At 40.8% G+C, this 14,689-nt stretch overlaps 1 protein-coding gene across 1 annotated transcript; it reads right to left on the bottom strand.

Moving 5' to 3' along the window:
* Positions 1–4,176: 4,176 nt before the first annotated feature.
* On the bottom strand, positions 4,177–14,291 carry Pno1 (partner of NOB1 homolog (S. cerevisiae)). The gene is made up of 7 exons (XM_013022585.1): positions 14,056–14,291; positions 13,684–13,833; positions 12,579–12,662; positions 12,324–12,384; positions 11,969–12,086; positions 5,639–5,709; positions 4,177–5,147 (listed from the first exon to the last, which is right to left on the bottom strand). The coding sequence occupies exons 1-7, from the start codon at positions 14,257–14,259 to the stop codon at positions 5,080–5,082; spliced, it is 756 nt and encodes a 251-aa protein (XP_012878039.1). The 5' UTR covers positions 14,260–14,291; the 3' UTR covers positions 4,177–5,079.
* Between the last annotated feature and the right edge of the window lie 398 nt (positions 14,292–14,689).

Below are 14,689 nucleotides of genomic sequence, written 5' to 3'. Positions count from 1 at the left end.
TGATCTCATCTCTTACCACCCTTTCTCTCTGGAATTGTCTTAGCCTGCTTCCACCTTAGGCCTTTGCACTACCACCCTGTCCCCCCTGCTGCTTCCCAGCGCCCAGTGACTAATGAATGTCTTTAAAAAAATTTTAAAGTATGTGTGTGTAGTACTGGGGCTTGAACTTGGCCTCAAGCTCTTGCTTGGTTTTTTGGTTCAGGGCTGGCACTCTTAACACTTGAACTATGCCTCCAGTTCTGGCTTTTGCTGGCTAGAGAAGTGTCGTATTACCGGTTTTTGTCTGGTTGTCTTTGATCCAAGATTTTCATACCTCAACTTCCTGAGTAGCAAGGATATACAGACATGAACCACTGGTGCCCAGCTGTGCCTTTTTTGTTTGTTTTAGGTCCAAGACAGGGACTTGAACTTGGTACTTGCTGCTTTTGCTTATAGGCCTAGTGCTGTACCAACTGAGGCTCACTCCAACCCTGACTGGCAACTTTTGAGATGGTTTTTTCTTGCCCAGGCTTGCACCTGGACTTCAGTCCACTCACTTCAGGCTGCTTGCCCTACCTAGTATAACAGGCATGTGCAACTATTCTGGCTGGCCTAGAAGTACAGCGAGGAACACTCTTCTCACATAGCTAAGGATGGCAAATGTGCCAGTGGGCAGCTGTGCCTGATTTTTAAAATGAACATTATTAATTGTTCAAGGAAGGCTTCATTGATAATTCTCCCCACCTTCTACTGATACCTGCCCAAGAGCCTGATTTATTTTCCTGTCATTGATGTTTCCATTACTTCAGTGAATGTACACGGGTTTTACCATGTTTCAGATATGCATATATATTATAGGCAGACTGACATACTGTTCTGTTTGCTTCTATCATGCTTTCAGCTTTCAATGAGATTCCTAATGCCTGCTAAATGGACAACATACATTCCAGTTATATGTCCTCCCTCATTCGGTTTCCTGTCTCTTGTTCCACATAAGTCTTACAATGAAGCATTGTAATACACACATGTATATGAATGTATGTATATCTTATGTATATCTTTTAGGTCTAGATTCCAGATGAAGGAAAACAATTTGGCTTTGAGCTTGGTTTAACTTACTGCAGTCTTCAGTTTCACCCATTTTACTGAAAACCACTGCATTTTCCTTTATGGCTATTTCCCATGGTATGTACATACCATATCTTTATCCATTCATCACTTGTTGGCCAGTTCAGCTGAAACTGGCTATTGTGACAAAGACAGAATAAATTGAGTATGCAGGTATCTCACATTGTTCTAAACTCCTTAGGCTATGTGCCCCAAAAGTGCTTAGTTATAATGGTCTATAATTTTTCTTTTGGCTGGACTGGGGTTTGTACTCCAGTCCTTATTCTTAACTTCTCTTGCTTGCTGGCTAGCACTTGCCATTTCCATAATGCCTCCTGTGTGTGTGTGTGTGTGTGTATGCATGCGCGCGCGCACACACACACACGCCAGTCCCAGGACTTGAACTCTGGGCATGCGTGTGCTCAGGGCTAGTGCTCTACCACTTGAGCAATAGCTCCACTCCTGGCTTTTCAATAGTTAATTGGAGCTAAGAGTGTCAGGAACTTTCCTGCTTTGAACCACTGGCACCCAGCATCCAGACAGTTTTTCTTGTTTATTGTTCATTTTGGAGTTGTGGACTTTTATGCCTGGGCTGGCTGTGAACCATGATCCTCCAGATCTTGTCTTCTCAGTAGCTAGAGGGCAATGAGCCACCAGTGCCTAGTTTGTTTTGAGGCGGCTTTATTCTGATTTCCACACTTAATGCCTTTAGTCCATAGTTCAGGTTATGTCCAGGGCTCAACATGATCTCTCATGGCTGCCTTTAGATACTAATACACTTGGGTCTCCTTTACTGCATTGTTTTCTCTAGCATTTGTCCTTTTCTAATATTGGCTTATGTTTTGTTTCTCCTAGTTATAAACAAAAGATACACCTAAGTAGTTATCTTTTTTCAGTGATGGTTCCCAATTCTTCTCAATATTACCTAGCTTTTGTTTGCTCAGTATTTAATAAGTGAATAGGTAGCCCAACTTGTGTATCTGTGACCTTATTTACATTTGTATATACTTTGAGACATGAGTCTTACTGTGTAGATCAAGCAGACCTTGAACTTTTAATTTACCTGCCTCAGTCTCCAATGTACTTGGGACTAACCACACCTGACTTCGGCTGTGGGTTTTATGCTTTTCAGTACTGTCACTATTTCTTGACACTTAAGTTGAATAAATGTAGAATCCATTTCCAACTCCAACATTATAATAAGGATTTGACACATGCCCAATAATAGCCCTTGCCCAAATGAGTTACAGGATTTGGGGATGTTTTACACCCAGAACATCTGTATTGAGATTCTGCGCCACACACAATGCTATACACAAATGCCTTGGCTTCTGTGGCTCCTTAAGAGTATGGTAGAGTGTATGGTAGGATAAGCTTAAGAAAAATGCACTTAAGCCTCAGCTCTGGTTTACCTGTTTTTAACAGTCTGTAAGACACCAGAGTGAAGTAGCTACAGGAGTGGGAAAAAATACTTGCCATGTTCTGATGAGGCGTTGACATTCAGATTACATATAAAGAACCAAGACTCAACAGCAACAAAACATTAAAATACAGGCAAAGGGACTTGACATTATTGTGAAGAAATAACAAATGGCTCAAAACAAGATGCTCAATAGTACTAGGATATGTTTGCTTCCATGGTCATTAACCAGGTAAGATTGGTGAGTTCTTGCTCTCTCAAACCTCCAGAGGACTATTCTTCAATCAAATAAGTAATCAGTGTTTGCACAATATAAGGATCTTCCAAGTTGTAGTGTTTTGTCTGTTGTCACTGTATACTTAACAGTAATGATTGTGTTCCATCTTAACATGGCTAGCACAACTCTTACCAGGAAAATTAGGTCTCCCTTGCACTTGACACTTTCTTCCCTCCCATGACGACATAGGGAGCATGAGTTGGAGGCTAGACCTGGAATAATGAGGCAATTTTGTCTCCTCCCATAGCCATGTATGAAAGCACTCCTCTTGCATGCCTATTCCCAAGACAGTGTATTAATACGTAAGCTGATATGTCAGGAGTTGAGTTTCCAGAGGATCAGGCAGACACAAAAGCATGATTGTGACACTAGTTTAGTGACTTGCCACAAGGGTTTAAAGAAGTGATTAATACCGATGGTTAAGAACTACCAGTGTGCTACAGTTCAATTTGTTACCTCTGTTCCTTCTCCATTCATTCCCTTCCAGGAATTAGTCAAATCCCTTGTTTTCTGTCTTCCTTTCAAAGTATTACTTCCTCAGAGAAGGGCAAATTAATTATAGTTTTAATACATCTTCAAGAGAGTAAATTCAGTCAATAACCAAACATTATTTCCCCTTGACAGAGAACCCAGACTTCCTTCCTCAATATTATGGTCTGCCTAAGTTTCTTAGAAATCAACCCAAAACATTTACTTACCTAGCAGTGGTTCACTTTAGCACAACTGCTTTGAAAACCCAATTAGATGAGATCCTGTGGATCTCATGTCACAAAAAAGCATATACTAATATTGAGCCATCATGATTTTGAATGCATCTTTCTCTGCAGAGTGGCAATGGGCCAGTGCTACTGAATCCAGAATAAGTCATAGCACATTCCACATTTCAACATTAGTAAAAGAATTCAGCAACATTATACACTCTCCCCATACTGTTGTGTTGCCAAAGTGAAGTCACTTCTTTGGAGAGCTATTTTCAGTGATTTTCAGTTGGATTTGCAGTTGGTATGTGTAAAGTAGGTAGGTTTAATTAGGTAGCAGATAGAGGAGAACCTGCAGTATTCAGGCAGGAAGAGAAGTTTAACAAACTGCTAGCCCCCACTGCATGGTGCAAAGGCATGGCCAAAATGGGTGGGCCGAGGTCAGACCTGGGTTTAAGTAGGGAAAGGGCAGGGAGAAGGTGAGGGAAGGTGTGGCCACACCAGATGATGTGACTTCCAGGTGTGCCAGTGACCTAGGTGCCATAGGTACTGGGTGGAGACTTAGCCAACAAGGGAGGAGCCTACCTCGCCATCCCGTGGAGGACCTTACAGTGTGTAAGTATACCTAATCCCATGCAATGTACAAAACAGCTTGGGACAGTAACACATGTCACTAATGTAGAGGAAGCAGAGGCTTATTAAAAAAGTACTTTTTTTCATTTAGTTCTTCTGAATTTTCTTGAAACTCCCATTATTAAAAGTTTGATTAGGGTTTTTAAGATGTACAAGAGAATACAGTATCAAATCACATTTAATAAGCTTGATTTCTTCCATTCTAAAAATAATCACATATTTAAATAGGCAGGCACTAGTCATGAGGAGAAATATACCCAACATTTGTAATGTGTGAGTACTTTCATGAATACTTATTTAAAAAATAAACCTTTCCTCCTATCAACATTACAATACAAAGTCTTCCATTTTACAAAGAAATAAGCGCAATGATCAGTACTTACTGGTTGGTTCATAGCCAAAGCTTCTGCTTATGACCTGATTATATAATATTCACCTAATGTTGGAATTAACTAAGGTTATGCTTCCTAAGTTTCCTGAGACAATTCTTTAAATTACAATTTACAGGGCACAACTGTTTACAAATTTATAAGCTTCAAAGTTCATAAGAAAGATTTAAACAAGAAGTTTGCTATAAATGGGAGGATTTTAAACTGCAAATCTACATGAGATTTAAAGTGAGAAACATGTTAAATTATACTTAATGTATAATCGTATTCGATTTGATGTTTATTCTATAAGCTGTTGAATGTGAATACTCCTAAACCTTCTCTTTCTGTTTATGCTTCTGACTGAGAATGGAGGAAGGGACCCAAGCTTAAAAGTGACTGAAACATTCTCCACATGGTTTTGTATGGACATTTGCAGAACGCCAGGGCTTTTGTTGTTGGTCCTGGGGCTTGAACTCAGGGCCTGGGCACTGTCCCTGAGCTTTTTTGCTCAAAGCTAACTCTCTACCACTTTAGCCCCAGCTTCACTGGGCTTTTTTCTTTGAAGTCCAAAGATAAAAAGTTTCTGATATGAAATCAAAATCGGTCTGCTGATCTGCTAGCCACAGCTCGAATATTGCCGTAAACCTTTGATGGAGGATTTCCTGTTAAAAGAAAAAAGTAATTTATACACACACACACACATACATATTGTCAAAATATTTCAAAAAGAAGTCAGCTCTGGGCACTAGAGGACAATCCAAGTTTGCTGCTGCAGTCCTATACCCCAGATACATGGCTCAGTGAAAAAGGCAGCTGCCCAGCAAGCTTTCCTTTTTTGTGAAATAGGATATGATATTCTTGCTGTTCTGGAGTTTCTGTACACTTCTCAGGGGAAAGCAGCAGTGATTTAAGCAATATAACTAATTTTCTTGGATAAATAGGATCTAAGCAAAGAATTTCTGAATTTTCCTCTAGGCCCACATTTGCTAACTACCAAGGACTTCTGCTGGGTATCTTTAACATTACCCTACACTGCTTTGCAAATGTAGCTTGAGTTTCCTCAATTCCCCATTCTTTCCAGATAAGATAGGCCAAGACAAAGACAGACACACAGACACACAGAGAATAAAACAGATGTAATGAAAATTATTACCCAGGATGAGATTGCAAATGGCAGTTCTTGCCATTTTGATGTTTTGGAAAGATCCAAGGATGTGAACTTTCCTGAAAGTGATGAAGTGAGTCAAATTAGCCACAAGTACATTTCCTTACTAAATCCTGAAATCTAAAAACTCCAGAAAATTAGACTCTGAAACAAAGGCAGAGATAATGGCTGCAGAACTCTAAATACTGTAAAATCACTTTTAAAATGAAAGAAATACACATGAAGCTCTCCAATCCAGCACAAAGGTGGGAGGTGGGGGGAGATGCAGATACAGAAATCAAGAAACCCATTTAAGACTACATAACTAGCCACCCTAGAACTGTGAGCAAAATTGTACATAAATTATAGCACGTTTCAACAACTTGATAAAAATTAACCAAATTGCTTCAGTATTGGAAGGATCATCCCTGTGATAATTTCTTTCTTTCTTTTTTTTTTTTTTCGGGGGGGGGGGGGTCCGGTCATGGGGCCTGAACTCTGGGCCTGGGCGCTGTCCCTCAGCTCTTCAGCTCAAGGCTAGCACTCTACCACTTGAGCCACAGCACCACTTCCAGCTTTTTTCTTTTTGCTTATGTGGTGCTGAGGAAATCGAACCCAGGGCCTCATGCATGCAAGGCAAGCACGCTAACACTGAGTCACCTTCCCAGCCCCCTGTGATAATTTCTATACTGAATGACTCAAGTAAGATTGGTAGCACTTTTAAGTACTGGTGGTAGTGGTGGTGGGGGGGAGGGAATGAACCAGGACCTCTCCGCCATTTGAACCATATGCCCAGCTCTTTTATTTGTCTTTTTGAGGTGACATCTCCTAGTTTGTCTAAGCTGGCCTCGAGCCTCCTGCCTTTGCTCCGAGCAGCTGGGATGACAGAGGTTTATGGCAGGATTTTGCTTTTTAGAGACTATCTTACCAACTATTTCCATTCTACAGTATTTGTTGGGCTTTATCTTCCACCTCTTCAAATTCCATTAAAATTCCAATCACTGTGCTTTCACTAAAACCAACCTTATTGCGATCAGTTTTCTCCATGAACCACACACATCACTAACTGGAGTGAAGCAAGGACCTTCTTGACTCCTCATGCTACTCCTAGACCATTCACAATTCTAAAAGCATTTAGCTTTCGATTGCTCTCATAAGACCACAGTGCCTACTACTTCATCTTGCTTGGGTGCTCCGCCACTCCCACAAATCATCCTGAAAGATGTCAGCTCCATGCTCACTGGCGTTGACTACTCCCATCACAATGCCTGATAATTTCAGTATCCCTGGGATAACAATTCCAATACACTAGCCTCTTGGGTCTTTGACATCTTTTATACACACACTGGATCTTGTTTTCCATCCTATTTTCAAGCCTAATTTCACATTCTAGTCTTGGTCACTACCAAAAGCTGCAACCCCTCCATAATTTGAATTTCAAACATCCCAGTCTTCCTCCTATACTGTTATTCCACTTCATGCTACCTAATCCATCAATAGCCAAGTCCTTCAACTCCTCCAGGACCTCTAACCTACTGACATACTCAATCTTGATGGCCTCTCATTCCCACATCCTGCCTCCCCTCTCCAGCTCACAATCACCCAACGACCTCCCCTGACTCAGATAAAACGTCAAAGTTCCTATGTTACTACATGGCCCATTATTTCTTGTCCACTGACTTATTCCAGCACAGTACATGAAGCCATAGGCCTCCTCATGGTGCCAGACATATTCTCAGCTTGGCATACCTTCACATTCTTCCTTCCCTCCAAACCTGCAGATAGATTGAACATACAAGTACTACTTCAGGCTCTCTGGCATTGTCATAAATTTAAATCTTGCTTAGTGATCTGCTGTTTCCTTGCTCTTATCACCAAAATGACAGTTATGATAAAAACCCAGAAGGAAGAAGGAGATGATGATAGTACTAAGTTTCAGGAAGGAAGAAAGCAGATGGATAAGCAGGAACAAACTCTGCAGACCCACAGTCTCAAGAAAACTGGATCTAACTCAGCAGGAGGGGAACCTCAGCTCTAGAATAATGAGGGATTTTTGTTGTTGTTGTTGTTGGTTATGGGGCTTGAACTCTGGGCTTGAGTGCTGTCCCTCAGCTCTTCAGCTCAAGGCGAGTGCTCTACCACTTGAGCTACAGCACCACTTCTGGTTTTCTAGTGGCTTATTGGAGATGAGAGTTTCACGACTTTCCTGCCCGGGCTGGCTTTGACCTGCAATCCTCAGATCTCAGTCTTCTGAGTAGCTAAGATTACAGGCCTTAGCCACGCGCACCCGGCTTAGAATGAGGGATTCTAATAGCAAATGGGCAAAGGTAAAATAGGGAAAGCAGGCACAAGGATAAGATAGTAGAGGTGTTTTTTAGAACAAATGCTCCAGGAGAGCTTTATAAAACATCTCATGCATCCAAATATATCAAAAGGAGATACAGAAGATGTACAAATCTTTATTTCATTAGCGCACTGGAAACTAACAACAACAGATTCATTTCCTCAAGAGAATATAAAGATGCAGAAGAAAGAGATCACAGAATTTCACCTGTTCAGCTACTTGTTCCTGTTGTGAGGTAGTGCTGGGGAGGAATAAGCTGATGTGAAAGAAAGCTGAGTGTTTTTAACACCAGTAAAAGGAGATAAAAAGCTCTACGCAGCTGGGTGCCAGTGGCTCATGCTTGTGGCTAATCAAGAGGCTGTGCTTGTAATCCTGGCTAATCAAGAGTCTAAGTTCTGAGGATCGCTGAAGCCAGCCCTGGTAGGAAAGTCAGACTCCTATCTGCAATTAACTACAACAACAACAAAAAGCGGGAAAGAGAACTGTGGCTCAAGTTATGGGTGCTAACCTTGAGCAAGAAAGCACTAGCCACTGAGTTCAAGCTCCAGGACTGCCAAAAAAAAAAAAAAATCTAAATCTTTATCTTTTACAATTAAAAAAAAATCACCACTGAATCTAAAACTTGAAAAGCTGTAGGTTAATAAGATACTTGAAAATATTATTTTATTTTTGAGATAGAGTATGCTATGTTGTCTAGGCTTGTCTTGAACTTTTGATCCTCTGGCCTTAGCCACTCAAGGAGCTGATACCCAGGTATGCACCAACTGTCCCTGGCTCAAGATAAATAATTTCTTAAAATTAAGAGAGAGGAAACTGGCTCTTCAGGGTGAGGGTGAAATAAAGGTAGACAGCATACATAACTGGCCTTTCAAACTGTGCGTGTCTCACTTTGCTAAAAATAAACTAAAATGCAGCATGATGGATGAGGAAATAGTCACAACAAATGTGAAATAGCTTTGCTACTAAAAGACAAAGTGATGGAGCAACAGCTGGGAAGAAATTCAGTAAACTCGCCTTGTCAGGTAATTAAATGATTTTGACCAACTTCAATTTAAAAAAACCCAAAAGGAACTTCAAAAACAACAAAAAATTAATTTCTGTGCATACAGTATATAGCTCAGCTAAGAAAGAACTCTCGACTGTCTGGCATTAGCATCACTTTAAATCTTGCTTAATATAGTGATCTCCTATTTCCCTGCCCTTAATTGTGTGGAAATATTCCTCCCTAAAAAGCAAAGGAAAAGTTAATGTGCTTACTTGAAGTGATTAAATTGAAAACTTTGGATTTGTTCAAAGATGACATGTTGTTAGTGGAAGTTGAATAGTGTTATGGATCTAGCATCAACAGTAGTAAAGAGAAGGAAAAAAATATCTAGTTTTTGGTGAGCAGTATTACTGTGTACAACAGTAATTTTTTGTAAGAGGAATGTACTGATTCTATGTGGTTTCAAGTTATAGATGCTCATATGTACTGCACATATTGTACAGGTAAATTTGAATAATTTACATATTGAACTCTATATCCTGAGCATTCATTTCTTCCTTGATGGCAGCCTCCTTGGAATCCTGTACCTGTTTAATACCAGAGGTCTATTGTATACAAAAAACCTCAAGGCACATTATTTACCCTTTTGTATTCTAAATATATTGAGAAAATTATTTTACTTTTCTATTTTGCTCACATTGTACTATATTTTGCAAGATTATAAGTAACTGATTGTCACACTATTTATAAGTACATAGTAGCCCACCTTATGATCACTTCATAATTAATATAAATTGTTCAACATGTGGATTCCCAATTAGATTATATATAGCAAAAATTACAAGATAGTACACTTCTTTAATTTCATCAAATTTCTTGTAATTGTAAACTACAAATGATACAAAAAATAACTTCTCAGCAACATGATTCATAATGGCTCCCAAATGAAACAATCCACATATCCAATAACTGTGACTAAAGATAGAAAGTTCAATATGTGGGGCTAGGAATATGGCTCAGTGGTATAGTGCTTGCCTAGCATGTATCAAGCCCCAGATTCGATTCCTTAGTACCACATAAATAGAAAAAGCCAGAAGTGGTATTGCTGCTCAAGTGGTAGAGTGCTAGCCTTGAGCGAAAAGAAGCTCAAGTCCCAGGACTAGCCAAAAAAAAAAAAAGAAAAAGAAAAAAAGTTCAATATATAATAGAATAATACTTGGCAACAAAAAGTAATCATTGGAGCTGAGTGCTGGTGGCTCATGTCTATAATCCCAGCTACTCAGGAAACTAAGATCTGAGGATTGCAGTTTGAAGACAGCCCGGGCAGCAAAATCCCTAAACCACCACCAAAAACTGGAAGTAGAGCTGTGGTTCAAGATATAGAGCGCTAGCCTTAACAAAAAAGCTCAGGAACAGTGCTCAGGCCCTGAGTAAGCCCCAGACTTGCGCTGAAAAAAAGAATGACCAGCACACCAATAAAATAGAGAAATTCAAAACAATATGCTAATCAAAGAAGTCAGACATCAAAACCTACATACTGCGTATTTCCATCTATCTGAATTTCTAGAAAAGGAAGATCAGAGTGATGGTGAGCAGTGGTTGCCTAGGGAGGTGCACATGGGAAAATGGAGCTGTGGCTCAAAGTGGTAAGTTACTAGTCTTGAGGGGAAAAAAAAAGACTCAGGGACAATGCCCAGGTCCTGAGTTCAAGCCCCCAAAATCAACATTAAACAATAAATAAAAAAGGTGCACGTGGGCCTGACAGGGTAATGCAGTTGTAATTCCAACCACTGAGAAAGTAGAAGGATATAGATTCTAGGCCAGCCTAGGACAAGCTAGGGTCAGACTTTATTTGAAAAATTAACTAAAAGCAAAAGGGTTGCAGGCTTAAATGGCAGAGCACTTGTGAGGCTGAGTTCAATCCCCAGGACCACCAAAAAAATAAAATAAAAAGGACACGGGGAACTTTTAGGGACTATGGAGTGGTATTTCGGGTTAGCCAACTTATTCAACTGAATACTTAGGCAAATTTTACTGTATATGAATTATTCTAAAACAAAATGTTTTAAAAACTGGTTTAATTAGCAAACTTTAAGACAGATTTATGAATTTATAAATATAGGTAGTACATCATGTCTACCCATAACTTCATTAGCAAATCATGTTACTCCAAATTTCCAACTTAAATACGGTAATATAGCTTCAGATAGAGGGCCTTCAATATAGTCTTATAGTTGTCCTTCAAGTATAAAAAATTTAGAGGTAGTTGGGTGCTGGCAGCTCACACTTGTAATCCTAGCTACTCAGGAGGCTGAGATTGAGTATCGTGGTTCAAAGCCAGACTGGGCAGGAAAGTTCATGAGACTCTTATCTTTAATAAACTACTCAGAAAAAGCCAAAAGGGGCACTGTTGCTAAGAGGCAGAGAGCCAATATTGAGAAAAAGAAGCTCAGGAACATGGCTCAGGCCCTGAGTTCAAGCCCTAGGACTGGTACAAAGAGAAAAAAAGAATTTAGATCTAAATACTGTGCCCCTCAGTTTAGAGCAAAAGAAAGATAAATCATACTATACAAATTTACATGTATACATGTAAATGGATCAATTCTAATAAAATCATTTCTGGATTCAGTTACAAGCAGATCCCTTGGTCTCTGAGTCACCTGTTTCATTTTTCAACGTCATAGCATTATATGAGTTCTAGGCCCCAACCTGGCAGAGTTGTTGCAAACATGGTCAGGAGCAGTTTCAAAGAGGGACAATCTCAAATTCATTTCTAACACCCTTACCCTCCTCTCAAGCCTATATATTACTAATCTTCACATACAACATAAACATTTTTTATTGCTAAGTTAAACAAAACTACAATTAGTGAAATTTTCTTGATAATGTAATCCTCTTTCAAGGCTGGTCTTTATTTTGGCTGCATACTTCCAATAAGTTAGCAGGAGTATTATATATAAACAATTGTTAGGTTTTTTTTAAAAACTAACTAGAGATCAACTATACTTACACATCAGCCAAAACTATCCGTGTCCGTGTCACGTTCTCTATGGTGAATTTGGTTTTTCCTCCTTTGCCAGCGATTCTTCCTATTGCCCTTGACAGATGGTCTCCTTTGAGGGGCTTAACTAAAGAAGAAAAGCAAGACCTCAGGTAGCATGCTATTCCATTCCACCCAATGGAAGCTACTTCAATGCCACCCATTCCACAGAAGGTTTAATCACTACCTAAACTTCCCATACAAACAACACATTTTTAAAAAAAAAGTGTACACAGCAATATGTATTAGGAAACTGAAATCACAAAACAATACAAAGTCAGCAACCCAAAAAGAAGTTGTTCACAGAAGACTACTGCATGCTCACCATCTGTAATTTCAAAAGTCTCTAGAAAGAGATCATCCAGCCTGATGAGGGCAAGTGCATCCTAAAATACAAAAGCTCTGTGAAGATACTTGCACTTAAAGACACCTGAGAACGTGTGACACAGAAAGCACTGTACAACAAAAAATACACGAAACTGGTAATAAAAGATTCAGCGCTTTGAAATGGTCAACTCACTGAAATGTCCACATATAATATTTTTTAAGTCCTCACGTTCAGTATTACAGAATTACTTACCTCCACTTGAAACCCAAGAATAAAGGCCTTCACAAAATCAGCTGCTTTTGTCAGAGCACTAACATCCTTGGTTTCCTTACAAGTCTGTTTAAAAAAAAAAGTAATCAAATTTTAATAAGTGATTTTAATTAATGGCAGAATCAATAGATGCTGAGAACCCAAACTGAGATGAATCCCAGTGGTAATCCTAGTTACTCAGAAGGCTGATATTGGAAGTACCACCAAAAAGCCACTTGAAAGCAAAGAGAGGTTTTAATGTCATATCCTGTGTTTTTTAAACTTTGCCAACCACTTAAGTGTAGTGTTTATGTGTTCCAGTAGGATGTAGGCCCACAGGAATCCTGATGATGACCTAAGAATCCTCACAAAGGCGAACAATAAATTGAAGTAAAAAATTCTGGCACAAAATTGACACCCAGAAAAGGAAGTTCAAGATCAATTTTAAATACCTAACTAGTTGACTGACACTACAGAATGAAAAACAAAGAAAGTGTATATATACAAAATAATTTCTATTTTTTCTCAAGTAACACATATTTTCTCCTCATAAGAATACCGTGAGGGGCTGGTGGCTCAGTGGTAGAGTGCTTGCCTTGGATGCATAAGGCCCTGGGTTTGCTTCCTCAGCACCAGATAAGCAGAAAAGGCTGGAAATGGTGCTGTGGCTCAAGTGGTAGAGTGCCAGCTTTGAGCTGAAGAGCTGAGGGACAGTGCCCAGGCCCAGACAGGCCCCATGACTGACAAAAAAGAATACCGTGAAAATATGTAGCACCTGTACTGCAGCCAAGTACTTACATTTATAATTTAACTACTTCTGTGTATACCAGTCTAACTACTTTTCTTCAAGTCAGCACAGAACATTATTGAAATGCACAACCACCGCTAGCATTTTGATACAATTTCAGGATCCATTTAGGAATTAATTTAAAATTTGTGTTGAATGCATATTGTGAAGGTATCTGGTAAGTTCCAACTCACGCTATATTAAAAAAAAATCAAAGAAAACCATTTAACAGAATAAGTTCTATTAAGGAAAACCCGATCATGCCTTTCTACCCCTGTAGGTGAGAAAACAGTATATTCGGAAATGGCTGACATTTCTTACTCTGATTTCTACGTTTCTTGATTTCAAGTTAAAGCGTATCTGAAGTCCCAAATGTTCTACAATAGGAGTAAATATCTTCATCCAGTTTTCTTTTAGGGGTGTGTATCTATTAGCTGGGACTGAAATCTTCCGTGTTTCTTCTTTCCCGCTCTGCAATAAACAAACAACACCTCCAGAGATGTCTGGAGTGGTAAAATGACAGCCGACCCACAGAAAACACTTCCCCTTCCCAGAGCCACTTTCCCTGAGAACTCAAGCCGGAGACCCCCCCCCCCACCGCCCGCCCGGCTCCATCATGCCGGGAGACCACCATCCTGACCCGGCCCGGCCCTGCTTCATTTACTCCGGTCCCCGGGTCCCCGCCACCAGTACCAGGAATCCGTCCCCGGCCAGGGGAGGGAAGACAGGCCTCTTGGCTGGCCGGCTCGCCTCTGTGTCCATGCGCCCGGCGCCTCCTTCCTCGCCCGCGGAGGACAGCTGCTCAGCCCGTCGCTTCTTCGCCCGCCGGCCACCCTTGCGGGTGACCTGGGTAAAGCCGTCCTGGGCACCGGCGTTCTGAGTCTCCATCTCCGCCATCTCCACGGCCAGCCAACACCAGGGTAAGAACACGTGCGCGTCCGCTCTGCGCAAGCGCACCGCGCAGGAACCTGCCTCCATCAATCAGCCTCAGGGCTCCGCCCCCTTCCGACAGTTCTTCCACGCAGGGAGGGGCGGGGCGCAGACAGAATCCAAAATAGTGTCTGCCCGGGCCTGTCCGACAATATGCCTGATTCTTGGCGTCGCCCAAAAGGTCTGATTTTCACAGCCATCGCCTTGGAGACCTCTAATGTGCAGACGTGAGAAAGTCCTCGTATGGAATCAATAAACATATTTGCTTCTTTGGCGAAAAAACATCTGGTCCGAACGCAGGATGCATCCGGCATTGTTAGAAAGAGCTAAGACGTGCGGGGCGGGCTCGGGGGCGGGGCCAGGGGCGGGGCCAGGGGCGTGGAGGAGCAGAAGGGCC

The sequence above is a fragment of the Dipodomys ordii genome, unplaced genomic scaffold (genome assembly GCF_000151885.1).
Source record: "Dipodomys ordii isolate 6190 unplaced genomic scaffold, Dord_2.0 Scaffold63, whole genome shotgun sequence".
Classification (NCBI taxonomy): Eukaryota; Metazoa; Chordata; class Mammalia; order Rodentia; family Heteromyidae; genus Dipodomys; species Dipodomys ordii.
Note: the sequence above shows the minus strand (reverse complement) of the source record. Positions and strands in the feature narration are given on the sequence as shown.